Genomic DNA, 14,450 nt, shown 5'->3' on the forward strand with positions numbered 1-14,450 from the left:
ACTGAGCTGAACTGAATCTTTTCTACTGACCTGTTTTGCTTTTCCTATTCCAACACCACATTACTTTGGTTTCTACAGATACGTATAATATGTTAATATCTAAGTATGTAATATTATATATCCTCTTGATTAGACATACGTAATTTGTGTCATCTCCTTACTAATTTTCAGTGCCTCCCTTTCTCTGTTTTATACCTAATGTTAGATATAAAATATTCTTATTATTAATGTATTTCCATGTATAAGCAACTTACAAGGCTCAGACTAGGGTGAAATAGATTAGGTGCCTAGGGAACAAAATATTATCAGAGAAATGGTTATTTATGATATGCCATTGGTTAGTGGTTAATATGATATGCCATATTCTAGTCCTGACACTGTTTTATACAATAGCTGAAGTATCATTTAATTCCTAGCAAAGAAACTGTGTGATTTCTGGAGGACCAGGTATCTTGAACTACTTCTTAGCATTGTAAGTTTTGTCAGCATGGCTTTTAAGTGCTAAGAGAACAATATATAAAGCATGGTGAATAAAAACCAAGAAAAGAGAATGTTTCAAGAAGAAGAGAATTGTCAGCTGCTAAGATTTCAAGAAGGATGAGGTCTGAGAGGTGTCTGTTGGATGAATTCTAGGAAGAATTCTTTCCATCTCACTTAGCCATCCCTACTTTTCTGATCCTGTTGCCTCCACGTAAGAAAACACTCAACTAGCTCCTGTTCCTGGTATCTTCTCTTGCTAGTTGTCTAATTGTGGAATTGTCTTTTGAAATATCTTTCTTAAACAGAAAAATATTATTCCTCCTTTCTAGCTGCTGTTAAAATTGAATTTTAAGCTGGATTTTCTTTCAATTATACAATGTGTAAATTGTAAGTATGTAACCATTTAAATTTTTCTCTATGTATAAATATTTAACATTATCCTTAAGTAATGTCCATATTTGCATTTATATTGGATATTGGATTTTTTACCTTCTAAACTAGAACCAAATGATGATGATGTGGTACGTCATATTATTAAACTAAGAGAAAAACTTGGTTGGCAAACAGTATTACCACGGCACAGTTTGGAATACAGATGTTTCAAAACTGCAACTCAGAAGATACTTCTAAAGGTATTATTCTATTTTGTTCAGTTTTTAGTATAAAAATTAAAATTTAAAAGCTATATGTAAATCTTTGTTTCCTTCATTTTAGATATTCTGTCAAAATCAGACATCATTACATTAATCAAATTGCAATCGTTGTTTTATAGTAATTGTTTACAAAAAATGTTTGATGTAACTTCATTTCACTTATTTAAAGACTGATGAACAGATGTTGATTAGTTTTTTGTGATTTACAAAGAAATCCTGATGTATTAATACTTTGTAGCATTCTATCCTTCTTACTCTCCTACTCCTGGTACTGATTTTCTGTCTCCTCTTTTTTCTTACCTTTTGTATTTTTTTCTTACCCAGCAGCCTCCTCAGAGAGATTTTATCTTGTCCAAGGTCACATGACTAAAGGTCGAAGCTATGATTAGAAGTAAGATCTTCCTCCTGTGACCTCCTTTATGACAGGTGATCTAAGATGGAATAGGATCATCTCTTCCTACTTTTAGTTCAGGAATTCTCAAAGTGCAACCCCCAGGCAAGCAGCATCAGAAACAGCTTTCAGAATATTAGAAACATGTATTTTCATCTTCACCCTTGACCTTCTGAATCTAAAACTCTAAAGTTGGAGCCCAGACATCTGTATTTTATTAAGCTTTCTGGGTGATTCTGATGCACAGTTGAGAACCACTGTTCTAGACCAAGGGTCAGCAAAATTTATTTGGAAAGACCCAGATAATAAATATTTTAAGCTTTTCAGACTATATGGTTTCTGTTCTAGTTACTTAATTCTGTCATTATAGTGGAACAGTAGCGATAGTGTATAGAATGAGCATGGCTGAAAAAAATTATTTAAGAATTGGACATCTGGACTTAGCCATAGTTTTCTTTTTTTTCATTTACTTTTTTTTTATTTTTTAAATTTTATTTTATTTTTAAACTTTACATAATTGTATTAGTTTTGCCAAATATCAAAATGAATCCGCCACAGGTATACATCTCTGCTCTAGAATGTTCCCATGAGGATAAATGGTCTTTTGATTATTATTCAGAGGCAGCATTAATGTAAAATACATGCATGATGGAATCAGATTCACCTAGTTTTGAATCACTATACACTCATTATGTTATTTTGGGCAAGTTCCTAACTTCCCTGAGCTTTAGTATCTTGGACCTTGAAGTAGAGATAGTAGTGCTTACTGTAGAGAGCTATGAAAATTCAATGAGATAATGCATGTGGCATGGTATCTGGCAGATAGTGGGCATGGTAGTTTAAAAAAACATAGCTGTACATGAGTTTACTATCATAAGCTCTCTATGGACTCTCTGATAGGATATGTTTCATTTGTATGTGGAGAAAGGATTGAGAATATAAAAAGTAACACTTGTTTTTAATTGAAAAAGAATAATTGGAACATATTATTATTCTGCTTCTGTAATTAGATTATTTAATTACATATATGATCCACCTAGAATAATTGTATCTACACTAAATTTCTAGTAATCTTAACTTTTTGGAGATGTAATTTAGAGTAGAAATGCCTCAAGCAGTCAAATAACTGTAACAAAGTTCATGTAATATATAAGTCATTACCCAGAGTTTATTATTTCATTTTATTTACAGTTTTTAAGGTTGTTTATTAAGGTTTTTAAGAGCACATTATATCAGACGTCAAAATAAGAAAAAAGAAAAACAGCTGAGACAGTTGAGAAGAACAGTGTCTTCAAGGAAGAAAACCTTTTTTAAATTAAAACTGAATCTAAGATTTTAAATTACAGTAGTTAGAAATTGTTCAGTTACTAAATTCTTTTTATAATAAAATTTAGCTTTTCAAAAAGACTGATTGACTTTGATGTAGAATTTTTGTCAGCAAAGTTAAAAGTTTCAAAACTGAAATAAATAAATTTCTTTTAAAATTTTTGCTTAATGTAGAATGAATGATTTCTCAATAATGCCAGGTAAGTAAGGAAGTGATGTTTAATATATTGCAATAGCTCAGAATGTGGATTTAGAATCAGAGTTGCATTCAGATCCTTACTTTGCTACTTCCTGACTTTATGACTTTTCTCAAATTACCTAACTTTTAATTAATTTCTGTATCAATTTAAATGAGATTAAAATGATCAAGCTTTAATCTCAAATTTAAGAGATGTGAAAACTAGGTGTATCATCAAGTTCTTCAGGTTAATAAGCACGTTAGTAAGTATATAGATCAATTCTCATGGATGTTTTATCACCACATTATAAGAATGAAAATTAAATACCTTCAATCTTTAAGAAGAGTGATTTTATTGAGCTTTGCATAGACACAATTTCATGTTAGCTTCATTCAGTGATACTATTCTTTTTTATTTATTTATTTTTAATTTGACGATAATTACTTTACAGTACTGTGATAGTTTCTGCTGTACATCAGAATGAATCGACTATAGGTATACATGTGTCCCCTCCCTGTTGAACACCCCCTCACTTCCTTTCCCACACCATCCATCGAGGTTGTCACAGAGCATTGACTTTGGGTTCCCTTCTTATTTTAATCTATGTTAAAATTGTTTCAGCTTATTGAATAATCTGTTTAACCATTTTATTACTTAATTTGGTCACGTTAATTACATTTTTTTCAACCTCAGGAACCTTTGAAAGATGATGGAGAATTTATATATTGCCTCCTTCGAAAAAATCCTAAAGCTCTTTATAATCCATATGATCTTTATGTAGTGTCTGCCCACAGAGCTAGACATTGCAAAGAATTTTGGATTATTACTGCTTCATTTATCTCAAAGGTAATATTTACAAGGATTTTTAAAAATTTCAGAATCATAATGGAAAAATCATTCATTTTATAACATAATTAGACAAATTCATCTTTTGGGGTTTCAGACAAATCTGGTCATTTGAGTAACAGTTTATGTTTAAGAGCCTCCTTGAGCGAGTTATTTAATAGTGACTTTTTTTCTTTTTTGTAGAATTTTATGTTTGAGGATTCAATTTTAAGAATTTTTTTTTACCTCTCAGGTGTTTTTTTAATATTTAGTGTAATTTATTAAAAGAAGAACTAGAAAACAGGCATTTGCTGGCATAGTAAGTATTGTAATAATAAAAGTAGAGTATTTTCTCAGATTTTTCAGAAACTTCATTCCCAGATCTAGAAATTTCCATATTATACTCTTAGAGAAAACCTTGATATTTACCACAAGTTGTAAGTACACAATTAATTTGTTTCCATCATTTGTTTAATGTCTATCTGACTTTTTCTGCCCTTTCATTCTCCTAACTAAACTCTTAGATGTACATGGGCATGTAAATGTAAATGAAGTAGTAGACTGTGCAGATATGGAAATACCTCAAACATGTATCATCAATTGAAAGTGGAATGAACAACTTCTAAATAAATAAAAACATGCATATAAATGCATATGTGTTGATATAGGCAACTTTTATTTATGAAAGAAATTTAAGAAAATATTACATTTAGATGGGGGAGAGATACTCTTGGGAAGAGAGGAAGCATATCTTGTTTTTTGAATGTCAAAATGGGATTATCTGGAGATTGGGATTATTATGCACTTAGAAACTGTTGCATCCATGTAGTTAAAATTAAGTTCATAAATATTTTATAGAAAATGTAAAAATTATGAGATTCAAAGTAATGGTTATTTGTGAAGGGAAATCAAGTTTGAGTGTAGATGAAGTGGCAGAGGTCAGTTACAGAAAAAGCTTACTATAAAGGCAACTAGCTATGAGCCAAATACAGCTTTTTGTAATTTCCTGAATATAGTGCATGGTTTTTTAAGAAAGTTGAGTCATGTTTTGTCCTTTATATATGCAGGTTACTAAAATAGGTGGTGAAGAAGAAATAGAACTTATACCTACTTTGGAATGGCTACTAGAAAGAAGATGTTACTATTTATTACAGCAATTCAAGATATTTTCCAATTTTCGGTGAGATGAATGAACATGAAACCAATTATTTGTAGTGTGATCCTGGTGAAATTGCAATTGCCTGGATAACATCTGGGTTCTACTACAGTAATGCAATATACATGGGGAATTACAGAGGAAATAGTGTATATCATAACAATTTTTTAGATAAGAGAAATGTACTCATTTAAGTATTAAAACTCTTAACCTTTATGGATAAATACTTTAAGAAAAAGATATTTTATATTCAAGCAAACTTAAATTATAATTAACTTACCTTTTGATTTTCATGCATTTATTCATTAAATGAATATTTATGAAAGTCTGCTAAGAACCAGACATTATTCTAGATGCTGGGAATAATGTATTGAACCAACCAAGGAATTGTCTTACTCTCAAAAGAATGTAGATTATAGTGTGTGTGTATTTGTGTTAGTCGCTAGTCATGTATGACTCTTTGTGACTCCATGGACTGTAGCCCTCTGGGCTCCTCTTCCATGGAATTCTCCAGGGAAGAGTACTGGAGTGAGTTGTCATTCCTTTCCCCAGGGGATCTTCCCAACTGATGGATCCAACCTGGGTCTCCCACATTGGAGACAAATTCTTTACTGTCTTGAGTCACCAGGGAATCCCAGATTATAGTGCATGAGAAATAATAAAAAGAACACATGAAAACGTAACATGTCAGGTGGAGACGAAATGGTATAAAGGAAAGTAAAACAGAATTAGGGAGGTGGAGAGCTTTTTAATTTAAGGTCATTTAAAAATTTATCTAGTTACAAGTTACATTTGGCATTGCCCTTCTTTGGGACTGGAATGAAAACCTTTTCTAGTCCTGTGGCCACTGCTGAGTTTTCCAAATTTGCTGGCATATTGAGTGCAGCACTTCAGCAGCAGCATCTTTTAGGATTTGAAATAGCTCAGCTGGAATTCTATCACCTCCACTAGCTTTGTTTGTAGTAGTGCTTCCTAGGGCCCACTTGACTTCACACTCCAGGATGTCTGGCTCTAGGTGAGTACTCACACCATCATGGATATCTGGGTCATTAAGCTCTTTTATGTATAGTTCTTCTGTGTATTGTTGCCACCTCTTCTCAGTATCTTCTGCTTCTGTTAGGTCCATACCATTTCTCTCCTTTATTGTACCCATCTTTGCATGAAATGTTCCCATGGTATCGCTAATTTTCTTGAAGTGTTCTCTAGTCTTTCTATTGTTTTTCTCTATTTCTTTGATATTTTTCACTTAGGAAAGCTTTCTTGTCTCTCCTTGCTGTTCTTCGGAACACTGCATTCAAATGGGTATATATTTCCTTTTCTCCTTTGCCTTTAGCTTCTCTTCTTTTCTCAGCTAATTGTAAGGCCTCCTCAGGCAATCGTTTTGCATTTCTTTATCTTGAGGATGGTTTTGATCAGGGCCTCCTGTGCATTGTTACGAACCTCTGTCCATAGTTCTTCAGGCACTCTGTCAGATCTAATCCCTTGAATCTATTTGTCACTTCCACTGTATAATCATAAGGGATTTGATTTAGGTCATACCTGAATGGCCTGGTGGTTTTCCCTACTTACTTCAGTTGTAGTCTGAATTTTGCAATTAGGAATTCATGATCTGAGCACAGTCAGCTCTGGGTCTTGTTTTTGCTGACTGTCGTATAGAGCTTCTCCGTCTTCGGCTGCAAAGAATACAATCAGTCTGATTTTGGTATTGACCATCTGGTGATGTCCATGTGTAGAGTCTTCTCTTGTGTTGTTGGAAGAGGATGTCTGCTATGACCAGTGCATTCTCTTACCAAAACTTTGTTAGCCTTTGTCCTGCTTCATTTTGTACTCCAAGGCCAAGCTTTCATGTTACTTCAGGTATCTCTTGACTTCCTACTTTTGCATTCCAGTCCCCTATGATGAAAAGGACATCTTTTTTTGGTGTTAGTTCTAGAAGATCTTATAGGTCTTCATAGAACTGTTCAGCTTCTTCAACATTAGTGGTTGAGGCATAGACTTGAATTACTTTGATACTGAATAGTTTGCCTTGGAAATGAACAGAGATCATTCTGTTGTTTTTAAGATTGCACCCAAGTACTGCATTTTGGACTTTCTTGTTGACTCTGAGGGCTTCTCCATTTCTTCTAAGGGATTCTTGCCCACAGTAGTAAATATAATGGTCACCTGAATTAAATTTACCCATTCCGGTCCATTTTAATTCACTGATTGCTAAAATGTCAGTCTTCACTCTTGCCATCTCCTGTTTGACCACTTCCAGTTTACCTTGATTCATGGATATAACCTTGTAGGTTCCTATGCAATATGTTCTTTACAGCATCCGGTTTTACTTTCACCACCAGATGCATCCACAACTGGTCGTTGTTTTGGCTTTGGCTCAGCATTTTCATTCCTTCTGGAGCTGTTTTTCCGCTCTTCTCCAGTAGCATATTGGGCACCTACCAACTTGGGGAGTTCATCTTTCAGTGTTATATCTTTTTGCCTTTTCATACTGTTCATGGGGTTCTCAAGACAAGAATGCTGAAGTAGTTTGCCATTCCCTTCTCCAGTGATAGCTCCAGTGATAGCTTGGAAGAAAGGCAATGACAAACCAGCTGCATGCAAAGTCACTTCAGTCATGTACAACTCTCTGCAACTCTATGGGCCCACCAGGCTTCTCCATCCATGGGATTCTCCAGGCAAGAATACTGAAGTAGGTTGCCATTTCCTTCTCCAGGGTATTGTCCCAACCCAGGGATCGAACCTGGGTCTCTTGCATTGCAGGGAGATTATGGTGTGAGCCACCAGGGAAGCTCCATGACAAACCTAGACAGCATATGAAAAAGCAGAGATTTTACTTTGGCAACAAAAGTCTGTATAGTCAAAGCTATGGTTTTTCCAGTAGTCATGTATAGATGTGAGAGTTGGACCATCAAGAAGGCTGAGCGCTGAAGAATTGATGCTTTCGAACTGTGGTACTGGAGAAGACTCTTGAGAGTAAGGGAGATCAAACCAGTCTATCCTAAAGGAGATCAACCCTGAATATTCATTGGAAGCACTGTAGCTAAGCTGAAGTTTCAATAATTTAGCCACCTGATGAGAAGAGCCAGCTTATTGGAAAAGACCCTAATGCTGGGAAAGATAGAAGGCAGGAGGAGAAGGAAACAAAAGAGGACAAGATAGTTGGATGGCATCACCGACTCAATGGACATGAGTTTGAGCAAGCTCTGGGAGATGTGAAGGACAGGGAAGCCCGGCATGCTGCAGTCCATGGGATCACAAATAGAAACAACTAAGTGACTGAGCAACAACTAGTTACATTAAATTACATATTACATTACATAGTATCAGGATTCCTGAGGCTCTTTGAACAGAATAGTACTACTTTCACAAAGTAGTCCCAGAATGCTGATTTTTCAGTGTGTATACCCGGTTTATGCAGGTCAGGAAGCAACAGTTAGAACTGGACATGGAACAACAGACTGGTTCCAAATAGAAAAAGGAGTACGTCAAGGCTGTATATTGTCACCCTGGTTATTTAACTTATATGCAGAGTACATCATGAGAAACTCTGGGCTGGAAGAAGAACAAGCTGAATCAAGATTGCCAGGAGAAATATCAATAACCTCAGATATGCAGATGACACCACCCTTACGGCAGAAAGTGAAGAGCAACTAAAAAGCCTCTTGATGAAAGTGAAAGAGGAGAGTGAAAAAGTTGGCTTAAAGCTCAACATTCAGAAAACTAAGATCATGGCATCTGGTCCCATGACTTCATGGGAAATAGATGGGGAAACAGTGTCAGACTTCATTTTTCTGGGCTCCAAAATCACCACAGATGGTGGTTGCAGCCATGAAATTAAAAAGCGCTTACTCCTTGGAAGGAAAGTTATGACCAACCTAGATAGCATATTAAAAAGCAGAGACATTACTTTGCCAACAAAGGTCCATCTAGTCAAGGCTATGGTTTTTCCAGTAGTCATGTATGGATGTGAGAGTTGGACTATAAAGAAAGCTCAGCACTGAAGAATTGATGCTTTTGAACTGTGGTATTGGCGAAGACTCTTGAGAGTTCCTTGGACTGCAAGGAGATCCAACCAGTCCATTATAAAGGAGATCAGTCCTGGGTATTCTTTGGAAGGAATGATGCTAAAGCTGAAAGTCCAGTACTTTGGCCACCTCATAAGAAGAGTTGACTCATTGGAAAAGATTCTGATGCTGGGAGGGATTGGGGGCAGGAGGAGAAGGGAATGACAGAGGCTGATCATCAAGTCGGTGATGGCTGGATGGCATCACACTGACTCAGTGGACATGACTTTGAGTGAACTCTGGGAGTTGGTGATGGACAGGGAGGACTGACGTGCTGCACTTCATGGGGTCGCAAAGAGTTGGACACGACTGAGCGACTGAACTGAAACCTAGTTTTATAAAATTTTGTTTCATCCTTAATGTTTTCCTTTTTGTGCATTTTACTGTGTGCTAAGGAAATAAATAGATAATATTTTAAATAGCTACACTTAATATAGTAAATAGTTGAAATAACTAAGAACCTGGTAACTTTTCAGTAAGAGAAGTGAATGGATCTTATGGCAGAGAAGTTAGTCATATAGTGAACAAGTATTTATTATGTATTTGCTCTGTTTTTCTGTTTTGGGCACTGGAGATCCACCTGGGGAAAATTATGCAATGTCTCTTTACCTATAGAATTTATATTCTAATGAAGAAAGATAGATATTGAATAAGTAAGATAATTTCAGATAGTGATAAGGACTAGAAAGATAATAAAACAGAGATGTGTGTGTATATGTGTGTTACTACTTTAGATAAGATTGTCAGAGATGTTTTTAAGTAGAGACCTCTATGTGGTGTAGAGGAGACATCCATGTGGGGTCTTGAGAGAAAGGAGTTCCAGGCAGACAATATAGCAAGTTCAACACTTTTTAGTCAGGAATAAGTTTAATGTATAATCAAAGGTAGTAATGCTGTCCCTGAAGCACTGAAGAGGTTGGCAGAAAATGAAGCTGATTTTGTTACTGTTTGGAACCGAAGGCACATACAGTGGAGATGATTAACAATTCTGAGAAGCTTCTTTTCAAGAATATGTGTAATAGTTACTTCCCTGTATTAGGTACTATTAGTGAAGCTAGAAGTTTCTGATTCTAGATTTATTAGTTTATGATATTATCTGGGACATTACTTTCTATATCTATTTATTTAAACTGTAATCTTGAAGTTTCCACTGTTATCCTTGTGTTTAGTCGCTAAGTTGAGTCTGACTCTCTGCAACCCATCAGGTTCCTCTGTGAATGGGATTCTCCAGGCAAGAATACTGGAGTGGGTTGCCATTTCCTTCTCCATTACTGTTATCCTTGCCTTGTAATAAGTTCTCAGGGTCTATTCTGCCCTAAATAAGTTTCATTGATTAGAATTTGGATATCCAGTTGGAACTGGGATAAGAATCATCTTTTTATATGACATTTGGCATCAATAAGTCCACAGTCAAAATGATTGGTTTTCTTTATTGATGTTAAGAAAAATATGTTAAGTTTTAGTCAACTTCAAACTTCTGGGTTCATTTGATTTTTTAATTTTGATTTTTAACATATTTACCACTAATACTGTAATAAGTTATGTTTCAAATAGAAAAAAAAGATAAATATGAAAACAGTAATGACTTAGGCTGGTGATGCTGTATATACAGTGCAATGATGACTTTAGCATCATTATTGCCTTTTTACCTCATGAAACTTTCTGAAGTATTAATTTCTATGGCTTGGTGCATATACTCATTATACCATCAGTGGGTTCCCCTATGATTCATCTGGGTTTCCAGGTGTCTTCTAGCATCCTGAGGTAGCATGACTCTATGTGTCTGGATTAGAGTGAGGTAAGATCTTGTTTATGTGTCTTTGGAGCCTGATTTAAGGTCAAGTTGCTAGATTTGTCTGAAGCATTTTGGCTTTCCAGGGCCTCAGGCCATTTCTGATTTCCAGGTGTCATTTCTATTTAAACGACATCACCAGATTCTTTTTGAACTGCTCGAATAGCTCCCGTCTGTCTTCTTTGATTCAAAATCAGCTAATGATGTCACTAAGACTGGCTGGCTATTTGTCTCCTGGGCAGTCTTAGCCCTGCCATTTTGCCTCCCCACTGACTCATCAACTACATCAGGAATCTCACTTTGACAAATAAGAATCACATTTCAGTGTTTGTTTAAGAATGACTGTTTTCATCAAGATGGAAAAACTACTGAGATTGTGATAAAGCACTAGACAGTTTCACAAGTGCATAAAATAGGTGGCAGTGTTCATTTAGAGAAGTTAAGGGAAATTTTTTAACAATTGAGCATGTTTATTTCATGTGTGAAAACTAAGGATGATGAATAATCATCAGGGAAACTTCCATTCCTTTTGATGTAGATTCTTTGAGCTTTTAAAAGTACCAATGCATATTTTAAAAACATAAGGATTAAATAATATCAAAATGACATGTATTATCTTAAATTTTAAAAATCTTATATTTTTATGCAATTTTTAAAGATTGTTTTCCATTTACAATTGTTAAAAATATTGACTGTGTTCTCAGTATTGTACAGTAAGTACATCTTGAGCCTATCTTACATGCGATAGCTTTTACCTCTACTCCCCAACCCCTATATTGCTACCTCCCTACTGGTAGCCAGTAGTTCATATAGTTCATTTCTGTACCTGTGAGTCGTCTTCTTTTTTGTTATATTCACTACTGGGTTATATAGATTCCACATATAAGTGATATTATAGAGTATTTGTCTTTCTTTGTTTGACATTTTATGTAGCTTAATGGCTTCCAAGTCCATGCGTGTTGCTGCAAATGACAAAATTTAATACCTTTTTATGACTGATTAGTAGTCCATTGTGTGTGTGTGTGTGTGTGTGTAAGTGTAATCCACATCTTTTTATCCATTCATCTGTTGATGGACCCTGAGTTTGCTGCCATAATTTCACAATTGTAAATAATGCTGCTATGAACATTGAGGTGCCTGTATCTTGCTGAATTAGTGTTTTTGTTTTTTTTGGATATGTAATCAAGAGTGGTCATATGGTAGATCTATTTTTACTGCTTTGAGGGACCTCCACACTTTTCCATGGTGATTGTATTAATTTACATTCCCATAAACAGTGTACAAGGGCTCTCTTTTCTCCATATCCTTGCCAACATTTGTTCCACTTGTTGTTTTTGATGATAGCACTTCTGACAGATATGAGGTAAAAATCTCATTGTGTTTTTGATTTGCAGTTCCCTGATCATTAGCAATGTTGAGCATCTTTTCATGTACCCATTGGCTGTCTGCATTTCCTCTTTGGAAAAGTGTTCAATTCTTCTGCCCATTTTTTAATCTTTTCTTTGATGTTGAGATGTATAGTTGTTTATATATGTTGGATATTAAATTCCTTGATTGGTCATATCATTGGCAAATATTTTCTCCCATTCAGTAGGTTGTCCTTTTGTTTTGTCAGTGGTTTCCTTTGCTGTGCAAAACCTTTTAAGTTTAATTAGATCTCATCTGTTTACTTTTGCTTTTATTTCCTTTTCTTTAGGAGGTGTATCTAAAAGAAATTGCTGTAATTTCTGTCAAAGAATGTCTTGTTTATGTCTTCTTTTCCTCTGGTAGTTCTATGGTATATGGTCTTAACATTAGTTCTTTAATCCATTATATTTGTATATGGTGTTAGAAAATGTTCTAATTTATTTCTTTTACATGCTGCTGTCCAATTTGCTGAGTATCACTTATTGAAGAGTCTATCTTTTCTGCATTATAAATTCTTGCCTCTTTATTATAGATTAATTGACTTTGAGTACTTGAATTTATTTCTGAGCTCTTTATGCTGTTCCACTAATCTATGTTTCTATATTTGTGCCAATACCATACTATTTTGAATATTGTAGTTTTATATAATAGTATAGTGTAAAGTCAGGGAGCCTGAGTCCTCCAGCTCTGTTATTTTTTTCTCAAGCTTATGTTGCTTTTTGAGGTTTTTTGTGTTTCCATACAAATTAAAAAAATGTTTGTTCTAGTTTTATAAAAAACGCCATTGGTAATTTGGTAGAGATTGCATTGAATCTGTAGATTACCTTGGGTATTATAGTCATTTTGACAGTGTTGATTCTTCCAATTCAGGGGCACAGTATGTCTTTCTGTCTGTGTCATCTTCAGTTTCTTTCATTAGCTTCTTATAGTTTTAGAGTACAGGTCTTTTGCCTCCTTCAGTTGGTATCTTCTTGGTGTTTTATTCTTTTTGATGCAATGGTGTGTGCATGCTCACTTAGTTGTGTCTGATTCTTCACAACCACATGGACTATAGCCTGCCAGGCTCCTCTATCATCCATGGGATTTTCCATGAAAGAATACTGGAGTGGGTTGCCATTTCCTCCTCCAGGGGATCTTCCTGACCCAGACATTGAAACCATCTCCTGCAGGTGGATTCTTTACTGCTGAGCCACCTGGGAAGCCTTGATGTAATGATAAATGGGATTGTTTTCTTAATTTCATTTTCTGATAGGTTTTGTTAGTGTATAGGAATACAGGAGATTTCTGTGTATTATGGGATCACTTGTTGATCATTCAGATGTTCCGCAGGTGCTGAGTTTATAAAACCTATCACAGGTGTGTAAATCTGCTATCTGTACTGTTGTAAGGAGAGGTTTCAGCTCATTTTCCTTAGTTTCACAGCTCCTATGTCTCAGCTGTGGTTTCAGCCCCACTTCTGCATGAGGACCACCTACGGGCATCTGTGCCTCAGACTTCCCTGGAGCATCTGAGCCTGCCAGTGGCAGTGGAGTGCAGGGGCAGGGGGTGGGGGAGATGGCAGTCACAAGCACAAAGAGAGCCAGCCCTGGCAGGATCCTTTTCTAGTGTCCAGGGAGGCAGGGGCTGGTGCATGGGAAGAGGGGCTGCAATGGCAGCCTCACACTTTGTGCTTCATTCAGCAATGGCACCTCACTTCTGTGGCTCTACAGGCTTTCTTTCTGCGTGAGCATTTCTGGTTGAAGAGCAACTCTCCCCCACCCCTTTGACTGTCTCCTCACAGCCAACAGCAGTCCTTTCCCGAGGTCTGCTCATCAAACCCCACAGTCCAGTACCTATGCTTTGTCTGCACTGGCAGACACATGTCTCAGGCTGGGGCACGCAGAGCTGTGGCTCCAACCTGTGTAGGTTTCACTCTGTTCTGCCACCACAGACTGGTTGCTGTGCTCTCCTCCCAGCCCTCAAAGCTGTCCTAGCTGATCTCCCCACCAGTAAGAGGGCTTTCTTGCATGCTGAAACCTCTTCTTTCCTTCAGCTCCCCCCAGGAGCACAGGTCCCAATCCACTTCCCCTCCTTTTCCTTTTCCCTTCTTCTTTCTTTTGTCTTACCCAGTTACGTGGGGATCTTTCTTGTCCCTTTAGGTGTCTGAGGTCCTCTGCTGCTGCTGCTGCTGCTAAGTC

The 14,450-nt window shown here is 36.2% G+C and overlaps 1 protein-coding gene across 1 annotated transcript in view; it reads left to right on the plus strand.

Moving 5' to 3' along the window:
• Window positions 1–14,450, plus strand: part of DNAH14 (dynein, axonemal, heavy chain 14) — a 376,195-nt gene that overhangs the window by 37,690 nt on the left and 324,055 nt on the right. Inside the window, exons 4-6 of the mRNA XM_010852937.1 lie at window positions 982–1,112; window positions 3,723–3,875; window positions 4,922–5,034. Coding sequence (XP_010851239.1) covers window positions 982–1,112; window positions 3,723–3,875; window positions 4,922–5,034 — 397 coding nt within the window. The remainder of the gene's footprint in view (window positions 1–981; window positions 1,113–3,722; window positions 3,876–4,921; window positions 5,035–14,450) is intronic.

Source organism: Bison bison, unplaced genomic scaffold (genome assembly GCF_000754665.1).
Source record: "Bison bison bison isolate TAMUID 2011002044 unplaced genomic scaffold, Bison_UMD1.0 scf7180017864317, whole genome shotgun sequence".
NCBI lineage: Eukaryota > Metazoa > Chordata > Mammalia > Artiodactyla > Bovidae > Bison > Bison bison.